Source organism: Pseudochaenichthys georgianus, chromosome 8, assembly GCF_902827115.2.
Source record: "Pseudochaenichthys georgianus chromosome 8, fPseGeo1.2, whole genome shotgun sequence".
NCBI lineage: Eukaryota > Metazoa > Chordata > Actinopteri > Perciformes > Channichthyidae > Pseudochaenichthys > Pseudochaenichthys georgianus.
In genome coordinates this window covers 31,638,642-31,654,013 of record NC_047510.2, presented here as the reverse complement: position 1 = coordinate 31,654,013, position 15,372 = coordinate 31,638,642, and the positions used below count along the sequence as shown (strand labels likewise).

The window sequence follows — 15,372 nt, the reverse complement described above, 5'->3', positions numbered from 1 at the left end:
TAAGAAGCTTATAAACATCAGCTTTAAAACTGAAAGAGCTTTGAAACACAATGAAAGATGTTTGGAGTTTTATTTGAGTTATTAATTTAAACTTTTTGTCTAAGAGATGCTGATTTGAAACCGTTGTTACATACAGTTACGGCATTACCTGTTTCTGCCGGAGAGAGGGGAGGCCGTCCCAAAGCTTGCTGCTGTGTTTACTCCCTCCATCTGACAGGAGGGAGCCGCGTTGAGCTGCGAGTGTGGCTGCAGACGGAGTTCACTCCATCACGGAGGGGTAGGGTCGAGGGAGTGGTTTGGAATTGGGCCTCACTCAGGTTGCTTGGGACTTCCCCCCCCCCCCTCCGTCATAAGACTGATTTCCTTTTTGCCCGAACAACTTCAGGAAGATCAGCGTCTCCAGTCTACTCTGCAGTCATTTCAACTTTCTGACGGCGTTTACACAGCCATGCCGTCAGTAAACCGGCTGTATGTGTTTCTTTTGTTTGCCGTGGCTTCGACCTTCGCTTCTGCTGACAGTAAGTAGTCCGTGTTTATGTGAAATCTCGGGTAGTTTTTGAAGGATTTAATGGCTTAACTACAACAGGTAGTGGTTACCTGTAAGCACGCATGGACGTTTGTACATTGTTCTCGCACTTTCTGTCAACTGTTGGGATTTATGATGTGACCACTTGAGTTGAATTTGTTTTTCTTACCTATTCTTACACATAGTTAACAGGGTAATCCCCAGATTTACAAGGCTTCTGCCACTGAAATGTTTAAGCTTTAATTTTAATTGTCGTTTAATTCATTAATCTTATTAATTGAAAACAAAGAAGAAGAAATTCAGACATGCATGGGGAGGATATTTTAGAGAGACGGCAAGCGCATTTCGTGGCATCTGCAGGCAGTGGCAAGTCCTTCCGGCAGATGCCACAGAGGCCGCTACTCTGTGGTAGCTGTGGCAAGTACTTCCGGCATATGCCACAGATGCCACAATTTGCCGAGGCATCTGCCGCTGCTCAACGGGAGTTGCTACAAGATGCCAGAGTAGAGAAGGTTTACTGCAGCTGCCACTCGCCTTCCGTGGCAAATGCAGCTATTTAAACCCGTATTTATCGTGTAAAATGTCGCTGTTTAGGCATGACTTTATCGAACTGATCTGTACACAGGACTGATGTGCGATCTCTATTTTCAAAAAGATTATACATTATCATTTCTATTCAATTTTACTTGGAGCATGGTTTGCTAAAATAAACAAACGTGCTATATTTATGATGAAATATTGGCGAGTGAGGGTTGCAACGCCCTTGGCAATTGTCGCTTCTTGAGGGGAGTTTCCACTGCTTGCTATAAACCAGGTGTATGACTAGTAAAGACCATATACAGTCTATGGTAAAGACAAATAATTAACAAATAAATATCTGTATTGACACAGCAACGTGTACACTGGTGTTATTAGACTTGGCTACAGACTTAGGGCAGCTGTAACTGATTGCAGTTGCCACTGCTAGTGAGATGCTAAGTTTACTTTATAAATTAGGCAAAGGACTTATATTTGCCCCATGCCTTCAGCAGCAGCAGGCCATTCACTTTGATTTGATCCAGTTATGAAATGTCATCATTTCGACAATAAAGAAATGCTACATAAACGTTATCTTGCACGTTTTATCGAACCATCTCCGTTTCTAGCTTTCAATATATTTAAAAAGAGATCTCTCTCATCTGCGTGCGGGGGCGGGGCCTCACAGACATGCTGCTGTGCTGTGCACAGTTCTGCCGGTAATGAATATTAGGATACATTTTGTGAGGAAACTTTCCACCAATAATTCCAATAAGTATTCCAACATGTATTCACTAAAGGTTTACCAAAGTAACTGTATTCGGATTAGTTGTTTATCAAATGTAACGCGAGCTGAATACAGTTAGGCTACTTGTTTTTTGTATTCTGATTACGTAACGCCGTTACATGTGTTCCATTACAACCCAACCCTGTGTACAGATCATCAGTCCTGTGTACAGATCAGTTCGATAAAGTCATGCCAAAACAGCGACATTTTACACGATAAATACGGGTTTAAATAGCAGCATTTGCCACGGAAGGCGAGTGGCAGCTACCAGGCATTTTGATCTGACTGCGGCCGCGCTGATATTATAACGCCAGAGAATTTCCACACCAGTGTATAAAACTCCCCCACTACTCTCATGGCCCGTCCACACAGCGGCGTGCGCTGAAGCTTGCCGGTGGGCGTGTCTCAAACTCGACCAACAACCAATCACATGAATCTCCCGCCCCTGACACACAAGCAGCGGTTTGATTGGCTAGAGCTTGTACTGGCATATGATTCGATTGGCTGACGCTTCTGCCGAGGCGTCAAAAGTTGAACATTGCTCAACTTTTGCAGCGAGCCACGCCAGCTACGCTCCGCGTCGCTTCCCACGATGCATTTCGGCTAAAAGTGACATCACCCCATTCAAAGTGAATGGTGAAGCGTCAACGCACGCCGCTGTGTGGACGGGCCGTTACGGCCCCTACACACGGCGGCGTGCGTTGCCGCTTGGCGGTGGGCGTGTCTTGAGTTTGGGGAATTAATGCGAGCAGCCCGACCAACAACCAATCACATGAATGTCCGTCCCCGGACATACAAAGCAAAGCATTCATGCTACATCCATGCTGGCTAAATATACTGTCTATGCTTGCTAGCTGTCCATTCAAACGAAATACACTGGATATAAACTCCCCAAACAAGCGAAAACCTACCAGTTTCCCCCACTGTCTCTGCCACCTCCCCCCATGCCTGGCTCCTCCGGTTTGTATCCCTGTATGTTCCCTACCGCCACGATCATTTTCTCCTCCTTTTGTTGACATATGGGAAATAACTGCGGTCTGGCTCTCCCAACATACACCCGGTTTGATTGGCTACTGCTTGTACTGTCAGATTTACATACGAGGGATTTGATTGGCTGACGCCTCCGTCGAGGCGGCAAAAGTAGAACATTGCTCTACTTTTGCAGCGAGCACCTCGAGAGAAGCTACACTTTGCTCCCACAATGCAGTTCGGCGAATCGTGACGTCACCCTATTCAAAGTGAATGGGCAGAAGCGTTGAAGCGGCAACGCGCGCCGCCGTGTGTAGGGGCCGTTACTCTGGCATCTTGTGGCAACTCCCGTTGAGCAGCGGCAGATGCCTCGAGAAATTGTGGCCTCTGTGGCATATGCCGGAAGTACTTGCCACAGCTACCACAGAGTAGCGGCCTCTGTGGCATATGCCGGAAGGACTTGCCACTGCCTGCAGATGCCACGAAATGAGCCAGGCCCTATACTGATATTTAAGTGAATGTGACATGTAGCCTTGTGACCCCTTTGTAGGAAAAGCATACACAGTGTTGATGCACCAATATACTATCATACAAGTAATATAGGCCAGCTCAACCCAAAAAATAAATATCAATATTAGTCAATTGTCAGATACTCAACATAGGACCTCATCTTCAACTGTATTGTTCTTTTTCAGCTGACATGACTGTTCTGTAGACATTTTGTTGTCTCAATAGGCACGCAATGACTCTAAATAATAATGATCACGCCACCAAACACACATTCAAACTAAAGGAACCAGCTGTTTGGAAAATGTGAGAAGTAGAAAATACAGGTATTTGAGTTCAACATGTAAGAAGTAGAAAGTACAGGTATTTGTATTCAACATGTAAGAAGTAGAAAGTACAGGTATTTGAGTTCAACATGTAAGAAGTAGAAAGTACAGGTATTTGAGTTCAACATGTAAGAAGTAGAAAGTACAGGTATTTGAGTTCAACATGTGAGAAGTAGAAAGTACATGTATTTGTGTTCAAACTGTAAGAAGTAGAAAGTACAGGTATTTGTGTTCAACTGTAAGAAGTAGAAAGTACAGGTATTTGTGTTCAACATGTAAGAAGTAGAAAGTACAGGTATTTGGGTTCAAACTGTAAGAAGTAGAAAGTACAGGTATTTGGTTCAACTGTAAGAAGTAGAAAGTACAGGTATTTGTGTTCAACATGTAAGAAGTAGAAAGTACAGGTATTTGGGTTCAACATGTTAGAAGTAGAAAGTACAGGTATTTGTGTTCAAACTGTAAGAAGTAGAAAGTACAGGTATTTGTGTTCAACATGTAAGAAGTAGAAAGTACAGGTATTTGAGTTCAACATGTAAGAAGTAGAAAGTACAGGTATTTGTGTTCAACATGTAAGAAGTAGAAAGTACAGGTATTTGTGTTCAACATGTAAGAAGTAGAAAGTACAGGTATTTGAGTTCAACATGTAAGAAGTAGAAAGTACAGGTATTTGTGTTCAACATGTAAGAAGTAGAAAGTACAGGTATTTGTGTTCAACATGTAAGAAGTAGAAAGTACAGGTATTTGAGTTCAACATGTAAGAAGTAGAAAGTACAGGTATTTGAGTTCAACATGTAAGAAGTAGAAAGTACAGGTATTTGAGTTCAACATGTAAGAAGTAGAAAGTACAGGTATTTGTGTTCAACATGTAAGAAGTAGAAAGTACAGGTATTTGGGTTCAACATGTAAGAAGTAGAAAGTAAAAAGTCGTCAGAAAAATAAGTAGTGGAGTAAAGTACTGATACCAGAAAGATGTACTTAAGTGCAGTAACGAAGTATTTGTACTCCACTACTTCCCACCTCTGCTACTCAGTGCTAATGTTGTGTGATTTCATCTCAGAGATGACAGCAGCCACGGTGTACTGGGACCCCGAACACAAGATGGTCCTGCTGAAGGAGGGGGTGCTGGAGACCGAGGGGGGTGCGTACGGGTATCTGAATGACACCCTGTCCACCTCAGGCTGGAGCATCTTGGAGATCCGTGCCGGGTACGGGAAGACCCCTGAAACCGATGAGATGACCTTCTTCCTGGCCGGCTACCTGGAGGGCTACCTGACGGCCCAGTGAGTCTCTATGTGCTGTCTTGTTGCCCTCTGTGGGGGAATTCTTAAGAGAAATTGATAAATGATTCATCATGGACAAAGTTTGTCTTTTGTTATATTTAATAAAGTAATAAAGAAAGTCAATAGACAAGAGAAATCGATCCCAAATGTAGGAACGGAGCTACTTCCGAGAAGTTCTGCACCCGAACACAGCTCACAGTCTCACTATATAGGAGAGAAAAGCCAACTGGTCCCACACTTAAAGTCCCTTAGGCATCATCTAAACATCCCCACCATCACACCATAAACCCCCCCCGTCCTTACCCCTTTGCATATCCCCCTTTTACACTTCCTTTTTCCCTCCAGAAATGTAGATCCTCAACATGTCTGAACACATGTTGTTAAACACATACAATGTAACAGTGTAAAAGGCAACCAGAGTATAAGACTATATGTTTTAAATGATTATATGATAATTTGACATTCTCCAAATAGAGACCTTTCAATCTACAACGTCTACTAATGCCGCTGAAACAGCTATTAATCCAGCATATTTGATGCAAGGTTGTACAAATATATTCAAAACGGATAGAACAAGTGGTGACTGGTCACATTTACAGATAAGATGCAGGGTTTAAGGCGTTTACAGTTTTTGTTATTTTGATTTCATTTATTTCACATTTTCTTCCTCCCCAGGCAGATGATGGACCACTACACCAACATGTATCCGCAGCTGATCCAAGACCCAAAGATCCTCGAGCCAGTTCAGAGTTTCATGTCGTGAGTTTGTTCTCTTTTCCTTTTGAAAAATCAAAACCGCAGCAAAACATACGGTTCACTTTCATCATATCCTCTTTTCAGTGGCCAGACATTTTAACTGACAACATGTTCATTTCAGTCACACAACTCACGTGTTTCTTAATATGTTTATTAGAAGCAGCATATAGTTTGAGTTTGGCGTCTAGGCTCGGCCTCATCACCCCACAGATTTACAGAGAACATTGAGTGATGATTAGATAACTATCCCCCGAGCCTACAGGTGGAGCTGGGGTGGTGGGGGGGGGGGGGGGGCGAGCAGCAGCAACATGAAACACAGCAGCAGGAACATGAACGCAGCAATAGCAAGTGGACACAGCAGCAGGAACATGAACGTGGCAGCAGCAAGTGGACACAGAAGCAGCAGCACAGCGAGGAGGCAGAGGCAGGAAGACCTGGCAGCTTCAATAGAGCGGCATGTTTAGCAGAATGTGATTGGTTGGTTGTAAGAGGGACGAGGTGCGTCACGTGTTCATATATCATTGGTGCTCGAGTTTGGTGGTGTAGTATTTGATGGGAGTTCGTAACTGTTCCAAGGAGCTTAATTGTCCTTCGAGGTATCTGTGGCTACGGGCTAAAGGCAAACGTTTGCTCCGTTTATTACTCTGATATCCTAAAATTCAGACAGCCGATGACTAAAGTCCTTCATTTAGTTTCATATGTATTGCAAAACTAATCGTGCATGGGGAAAGTGTGGCTTGAAGACTGGATAAAAAGTCCATTTGGGTTAGCTTCTGGCTAGCATTAGCTCGTTTCTCCTGATAACCTAAAATGCAGACGTACGATGACTTCTGGTTTGTAAATCGCTGGGAAACATTTTGAATAATAGAAGTAGGCCTACACAACTTTTTTACTATTTCTCTTACGGCATTCGGCTTCTCTTGTCCAGAGTGGATGTATATGGTAAGCATTATTGGTTAGGAAGAGGAAAAACAGAAACAACATTATTGTGCTGAAACTTTTTAAGTTGCAGTGTTTAAAATATGAACCAAAGGGATTTTATTTCATTCATAGCATGATTCCAGTTTATTTACATGTTGGACTTCACGTCTTCAGAGTCTTTGACGTTGAGTGTTTGGGCATTAAGTAATTCTAATGAGCAATGACAACAGTTAATTGCAAACGTTGCTGTTGGGCGTGTAGGAATCAGGACTCGTGGACCAGAGAGCAGGTGAAACTGAACAAGAGCTCTGATCCTCTGTGGAGACACGCCGGCTTCCTCGTGGCTCAGATGGATGGACTGCAAGCAGGAGTCGCAGAATGGGCCAAGAAACGAGGGAAAAAGGTAGAAAAGCCACATAAGTATAACATTATCTTTTTGAAACTCTTGTTTAAACCGGCTCTAGCAGCAAACTTTTCGTCACATCCAAAAATATGCCACAACAAGAGTGAGACAAAGTGCATGCAATGTATAAACCAATAGGAAACATCAGGTTTGAAGTATATACATAACACATAGAAGTTCCCTGACAAAGCAGTCACCATGAAGGTATGAATATGAAGTTTATCTTCCGCTTTAAGATACTTATGTTTTAAAGCTTTAAATAGGGCTCTGCCAAGTTCTTATTTAAAATGAGGAACCTCCAATTCATACCAAACTTGTGATTCATTTATCACAGTTTGTTTCACTCTAAAAATGTAGAGACATGAGATTATATGTCTTGTGTTTGCTCTGTAGATAAAAAGAAGATGCATATTTTCCAAAAGTTAGTTATAATCCAACAAATGATACTACCGTTGGTTCCAAAAGTGTCTTGTTACTATCAATGAAACCGACAATATTGCTGGATAACAATTTAAAACATTGTTTGTATTGCGTCTACACCTCACATACTATTGTTTTATTGTGTTAAGCTACAATTTAAGTTAATTCATATATTTTTGATGACGCATAAACTTAAAAACGCAGCTTAGGAAGTGCAGATATGGAATGAAAATCTCCCGAATTCAGTGATTTAAGCCAGGGGTGTCAAACTCAAGGCCCGGGGGCCAAATCCGGCCCGCGACTTCATTTTATGTGGCCCCACAAGAGCTTGCAAAAAATATGATTTTATTATACGGTTACATGCTACTTTACAGAGGAACGTTGCCCATAAACTACATGTCCCGCAATGCATCTGAAATTTGACTTTTCTCTCAGAATTTGACTTTTCTTTTTTTAAATATCACTTTTTTTTCAAAATGTCACTTTTCTTTTTTGATTTTGACTTTTTTTTTAATGTGACTTTTCTTTTTAAAATCATTTTGTGACCTTCTCACTGAAGAGACTTGCAATTATTTGCCCTAGACTTCTGCTTTCAGACGTAGTTAATTATGAAGGTATTACCCTATCCGATAATAATCCAATGCAGAGCAATAATGTAATATAATACATTATTTTATATATGTTAAATATTATATGTATTTTTATATAGTCTTAAAGTTACAACCGGCCCTTTGAGTGCAACCATAATGCGAATGTGGCCCGCGATGAAATTGAGTTTGACACCCCTGATTTAAGCGATGAACAGTTGTTTTGTAAGTGATACTATTGTGCGGGTGGCTTCTTACTATGGAAGCAGCACTACTAGTCATTTCCCTTCATCTGCTTGTTCCCATAGCCGCTGTCCCTGTTTGCGATCCAGTTCCTGAATGCGGTGGGGGACCTCCTGGATCTGATCCCAGCTCTGCACCGCGACTCCAACCCTCCGCTCAGGAACTACAAACTCCCAGGGATGGGACACTGCTCTGCTCTCATCAAGGTCAAAGGGCAAGACATACATGCCTGCTACATACTCTACGTTAGGCGTATGTAAATCAAAGAGTAGACGCAAGAGTCAAGCACACATTAATAGAATGGTATAAGGTGTTTTCATCAAAGCTCCTGTGTACAAAATAGTGTTGAGCAAATACATTATGTACCAGCTTTTGCAATCTCAATCTTTATTTATATAGCACATTTAAAACGACCTCAGTTGACCAAAGTGCTGTACAGGCAATAAATACAATATAAAAGAACACAAGTTGAATCCAAAAGGACGTCCATGCTGTATGTCAAACTTTAAATGGACAAATGTTGACCCTTGTAATGCAGCCTGATATTCAAAGATGCGAAGGGTTTGTTGTTATGAGCACAAGAGCTACAGCATAGCTGGCACTAAAACACACGAGTAAAATATATTGTGGGTTTCTTTGGAAACATAACAAAAGGGTCCATGTTGCAAAAGAGCTAAAAGACTTGTTTACCTCTGATCCCAAATCGGGTTTGGACGAAGTATAACCCTGAGGTGCAGTCGTGTGATCCACGTTGACACAAACACCAGTCGTTAGTGCTGACACAGGAATACCATATCGACTGTTGAGTCTAACTCCAGTTGGCTGTTTCTCTTCAGATGTTGCCTGGCTTTGAGAATCTCCTGTTTGCCCACTCCAGCTGGTACACTTACGCTGCCACAATGCGGATCTACAAACACTGGGATTTCCACATCACTGAGCCCCACACAGCCACTGGGAAACTGTCCTTCAGCAGCTACCCGGGTACGTAGGAACTCACCATAGCAAGAATTCCTCAAAGATAGCATCGGTGACATCGCATCCATTTGCAATCCAAGTTTTCCAGATTGTCAGAAAAGGTCATCTTTCTCTCCAGGTGTCCTCGTGTCTCTCGATGACTTCTACCTCCTGGGCAGTGGTCTGATGATAACCCAGACCAGCAACAATGTATTTAACTCCTCCCTGTTTGACTCGATCACTCCTAACAGCCTGTATGCATGGCAGAGGGTCAGGCTGGCTCACAGTTTGGCACACACCGGAGAGGAGTGGGCCAAGACCTTCTCCATGTACAACTCTGGTGAGTCCTAATGGGTATAAAGCACTAAAGGCAGTAACCCTGGGCTAAAGGCTACATTAGCATGGAATAAAACACAGGGTGTATCTGTATCTGCTTGCTTAGGCACCTACAACAACCAGTACATGGTGTTGGACAGGAGCAAGGTGAAGCTGGGCCGCAGTGTTGAAGACGGAGCTCTGACGGTGGTGGAGCAGATCCCCGGGCTGGTGGAGTATTCTGACCAATCACAGGCTCTGCGCAGAGGTACTGTAACATCAGATCTTTTTCCCCCCCGGTTTCTTCTGTAGTGTTTTTAATTTTTAAGACTTTCTCTTTGCCTCCATTTTCCACAGGTTACTGGCCCTCCTACAACGTTCCTTTCCACCAGAAGATCTACAAGATGAGTGGGTACGGAGAGATGTGGGAGGAGTACGGAGAAGACTTCTCGTACGATCTCTGTCCCAGAGCCAAGATCTTCCGCCGGGACCATGCTGATGTTAAAGACATGGACTCCTTGAAGCACATCATGAGGTCTAATGGTGTGTGGTTCGTTTTGTTTGGATATCACCATGGAGTGTATAAAACAAGTGGACGTTGTCACCGTTATGTCGCCTGTTTTTTACCAAATGTAACCCTATGGGACCAAATGTGGACTGGCTGTTGATCTGGACAGAAGGGAGGCCTGTCGGATACCGAGTCATGCTGTTGCTAGCTCCCTGGCTTGGTTAGCAAGGTGCATCCGTTATTATGTGAATGCTGGTTCAGTAGCATAAGATTGATCTTCAAATGTTATATCTTCTGCTACTTGTTATTGAATTTCTTCCGTTCATTCTTTGCCGTCTAGCTACTACAGGATATTTAACCGTATGGAGGCAACAGTTCTGCTCTAAATTCCATATTGAGCACATTTAATGTATGTTTTGCTCGTTTGCAGACTACAAGAAGGATCCATACTCTAAGGGGCATCCATGCAAGACCATCTGCTGCCGTGGCGACCTGAGAGCAAAGAATCCTTCACCAAAAGGATGCTACGACACTAAGGTAGCGCCTGTCCCCACACTGATCTCACATGACACTGATGACGTATTGTGTAGGCCGACCTTGTAGGTAGCATTGCAAGGGCTCCCTCGACAAGAAGCAATGTGATTTCTTTGTGCAGAAAATAAGACATGGGGAAAATACACGTTATTTGATGATATCTACAAGCTAAAGGTCGGCATTATGACGTGTTAGCAACCCCCGTTTTAAAGACACATAGAAGCAGTGTGGTATTTACTGATATATTTTATTTTGTACAACAAAACGTTAAAACCTCCAAAGCTTCGGTTAACCTCAGACCTTATTTCAGGTCTATAACCGATAACACGTTAAAACAAATATTGACTTGGAGACAAAGGAACCAAATATCCGGTTTTAGGACTCATTTCTGCACCAAATGCCTTTTATCTCAGATTCTCTCTGATGCCTGTGTTGTTGTTGGTCCAGGTGACAGATTTCCACATGGCTGGAGAGTTTGTTGCGGAGGCGGTGAACGGGCCGACGACAGAGGACGGACTCCCGCCGTTTGAATGGGATAAATTCAGCAGCATGAGCCACGAGGGTCTGCCGCAGTTCTACAACTTCACCTTCGTCAGGATGCGGCCTCTTATCTTCGAGCCATGAGGGGTGTGTGTGTGTGTGTGTGTGTGTGGAATTCAGTCTGTCTGATGCTTTCAGAGTAATTAATTGTGAGAGTCAGAATTGCGTCCGGCCGACAAATGCTTTCTTTATAAGGTTTTTGCATTTTCTTAGTAACAGTCATTTCCTTCCAACTGATGAAATCTCAAACTTCACACCAGATTTATAATCAGTATTTATATTATTTGTGGTACCTGCAGCCATTTGTGCCTTAAACACTGTTACTTGATGATTTTATAAATGGCAAAATCAATGCACTAAATCAGTGGTTATCTGGAACCCTTTATGAAATGCTTAAATGTCTGTGATGTGCCAACACCATCCTCAGGTTAAACTTTATGATTCTGATGTGTAACACTGCAAATCTGTTTCATGCCAACATTTGATGTGCTAATTGTTTATTAAAGTTGTACAGCACCGTCCTGTCTCTTGACTTGTGTAACAGTGACTCTTGGGTTGACTTTGTATTGCTGCTGTCAATAACAAGAAGTTAAGGAGAGTGTTGCAAAGCTCAACAGCTGTAATATAATTTAGAGCCACAAATATTAATACAGTTGCAAGAAAAAGTATGAACCCTTTGGAATGACCCGGATTTCTGCATAAGTTGGTCATAAAATGTGTTCTGATCTTCATCTGAGTCACAACAACAGACAAACACAGTCTGCTTAAACTAATACCACACAAACAAGTACCGTACTTTTCGGACTATAAAGCGCACCTGCATATAAGCCGCAGCAGCTAAATCGTCCGTCTGTCTTGCTCTCGTTCTGTCTCTCGGTTCCACTTTTACGTTGGCGCGCTACCTGTCTCGGCCCGTACACACTACAGGCGTCAGAAAAGCTTGAAGCTGGGCGTGTCCGAGGCTTGGCGCTTTCTCGCGACCAACAACCAATCAGGAATCTCCCGCCCGCCCCCGGCATACAAAGCAAAAAAAAGCCCGGCTCTTCTTTACTATTGCCAAAATGGATGCCGGTTTTGTAGCAACGGTACTGCTGGCTGTCGTGGACGCCCAGTACCTCTTCAGGGTAGTGGATGCCCAGTACCTCTTCAGGGTAGTGGATGTCGGAGGTTTTGGAAGGAGCAGCGACGGTGGGAGCCTGCGGAATTCCGCTTTTGGAGAGGGCCTCCGAGATGGCAGTCTGCAGCTACCGCCTGACACCGTCATCCCAGCAGCAGAGCGGCTCGGCCTTCTTCCCCGTGTGTTTGTTGGAGATGAGGCTTTTCCGCTGCTGGACAACCTGCTGCGTCCGTTCCCTGGACGTCACCTCACAGGAGGCTGTTCAACTACCGCCTCGGCCAGGTTGGTGGTTGAATGTGCGTTTGGCATCCTCTCATCTCGGTGGAGAATGTTCCGGCGTGTCATCACCACCAGCCCGGGGGTAACAGAGTTGTGTGTGAAGGCCACCTGTGTGTTGCACAACGTCCTCCGCAGGAAGGCGATAGGAAGGTCATCACGCACACCTGTCGTCGCAAAGTCGAGCGATGAAGCTCCAACCCTGCACGATGCACCTATGATGGGCTCCAACAACGCTACACGCCGATCCATCCAACTGCGGGACACCTTCTGCTCCTATCTGAATGAGGAGGGTGCAGTGCCATGGCAGCAGAACGTGGTGTAGGCACCATGGCTCCTCCAAACCAAAAGCTCTTTTAAGAGCTACCCATTTTCTTTAAAGAGCAAATGTTCCAAATGAGCCATTTTAAAATCAAACATTGCTAATAAACATGTTTCTTGAATTTATATTATGATATGACTAACAACCTTTTTCTTTCAGCCCTGTTTTTACTGATAAACCACTCATAATTTCAATATGTTTTCACATGACCAATTACAGAAGAAAGCACATTATATATACCGACATACATGAAGCTTCTGGTATGTTGCAACTGACAAACCACATGAACAAGTGAAGACACAGTATAGCCATAACATACTTGAAATGTTTTATTTGGTGAATTTGAGTGAAGTGTGTGTGATGAGTGTAAAAAAATGTAATGTGGATCAGTATGTGTGAAAAAATTATAAAATTATACATTGTTCTCCTGGTCCACCTAAAAAATGAGCTGGTGTACCCCGAGGCGGACTCTTGCCCTCTGTGCCTTTGTCATCTGCCTCATGGTGGGCAAGAGGCTCTTGAAGAATTGAAAGTCCTCGTCCTCCTCCACCACTGGTGGGGTTGGCTGGGCCATTGGTCACAGCAGACAGCAGACTTCTTTCATCTTTTCTTGCAGACGTTCTCTAATGAAATGAAATAATAAAGTTAATAAATAATAAAGTGAATTTCTTTAATTTACTAAATTATTCCTCCATTAATGAATGCTATTTTTATGCTACATTCCATGCTGGCTAAATATACTGTCTATGCTTGATAGCTGTGAATCAAATCAAGTTTTATTTATATAGCACATTTATAAACGATTTTTGGTCGAGCCAAAGTGCTGTACATATAATAAAATTAGCCTACAGTAGAGACACTTTACAGCAAATACAACAACACAGATTGTTCAGAATATCAGTATGAGAAAAACGACACCCTCTGCATGTATGATGTTATATTATGCTTATACTTATATTATATATAATATTTTTGTATTATTATATTAATATATATTATATGTTATGCTACATTACTAGCTGGCTAAATATACTGCCTATGCTTGATAGCTGTGCATGTATTATATGTTATGTTATATATTATGCTTATACTTATTATAATATTTTGTTATTTTTATATTAATATATATGATATTGTAGTGCCGAGAGATATGGGAGTCGGAGACGATCGAAGGTGGTCACCACAATATGTTGTTATGCTACATTACTAGCTGTCTGTTCAATGCTAAAACAAAGTAAACTGGATATAAACTCTCCAAACAGTTGAAAACCTACCAGTTTCACCAACTGTCTCTGCCACCTCCCGCCATGCCTGGTTCCTCCGGTTTAGGTCCCGGTAGGTGAACAGAGTACAGTCATACAAGACTGGGACATTTGCCACGGAAATGATTAATTTGTCCTGCATTTTCTGACATAAGGAAAATAGTCGAGACCTGCATACACGCGGTTTGATTGGCTAGGGCTTGTAATGACGGGAATTCAAAAACGGGATTTGATTGGCTGACGCCAGCTTCGAGCAAGCCTCGAGCCTCAAAAGTTGAACATTGTTGAACTTTTGACGCCGATAGACGCTCGCGAGGCTTGCAACGCCTTGCCATGCTACCCACAATGCAGTTCGGCGACTTTTGAAAATATCCTACGTCACCCCATTCAAATGAATGGGCGAAGCGTTGGAAGCCTTTTTTGACGCCTGTAGTGTGTACGGGCCGTAAGGAAGTGGCAGATTTTCTCCGGTTGTGTATTTTCAAATTCTAGCGATCTCGAGCCAGTTTCTCAAACTTACCTACCCCACCTTTAATAACACATTTTAGTTTATTTATGATTTTTTGTATTCATCAAAAACATTTTAAATTAAATGCCGTTTTACTTATTTACATGGATATGGATGAACTATGTAAATAAATCAAAAGTATATATTTTAACTTTTGTGACTGCTGATCAGCTTGAATGACTGTTTGAGTGACAGAAAAGAATACATGTGATGCCACAGGCTTCTAAAACACAACACCTCTCTTTCATGTAATGCATTGCAAGTTTTCATGAACTACATACAGTTGCAAGAAAAATGTGAACCCTTTGGATCCTCCACACATAGCGTCGTGTGTTCCTTCCAAACAACTCAGCTTTGGTTTCATCTGCCCACAGAATATTTTGCCAGTAGTGCTGGAACATCCAGGTGCTCTTTTGCAAACTGCAAATGTGCAGCAATGTTTTTTCTGGACAGCAGTGGCTTCCTCCGTGGTGTCCTCCCAGGAACTCCATTCTTGTTCAGTGTTTCACGTATCGTAGATTCGTCAACAGAGATGTTAGCAGCATGTGCCAGAGATTTCTTTAAGTCTCTAGATGACACTCTAGGATTCTTCTTCACCTCATTGAGCATTCTGCGCTGTGCTCTTGCAGTCATCTTTACAGGACGGCCACTCCTAGGGAGAGGAGCAACAGTGCTGAACTTTCTCCATGTATAGACAAGTTGTCTTCCCGTGGACTGATGAACATCAAGGCTTTAGAGATACTTCTGGAACCCTTTCCAGCTTCATGCAAGTCAACAGTTCTTAATGGTAGGTCT

The 15,372-nt window shown here is 42.8% G+C and overlaps 1 protein-coding gene across 1 annotated transcript; it reads left to right on the top strand.

Annotated features, from left to right (window-relative positions):
- The first annotated feature begins 261 nt into the window (after positions 1 to 261).
- LOC117451284 (phospholipase B-like 1) lies at positions 262 to 11,611 on the top strand. The gene is made up of 11 exons (XM_071204102.1): positions 262 to 518; positions 4,689 to 4,911; positions 5,587 to 5,670; positions 6,850 to 6,991; positions 8,307 to 8,447; positions 9,078 to 9,222; positions 9,335 to 9,535; positions 9,638 to 9,778; positions 9,868 to 10,053; positions 10,449 to 10,555; positions 11,000 to 11,611. Exons 1-11 carry the CDS (start codon positions 449 to 451, stop codon positions 11,174 to 11,176), a joined length of 1,617 nt encoding a protein of 538 aa, XP_071060203.1. The 5' UTR covers positions 262 to 448; the 3' UTR covers positions 11,177 to 11,611.
- Positions 11,612 to 15,372: the final 3,761 nt, after the last annotated feature.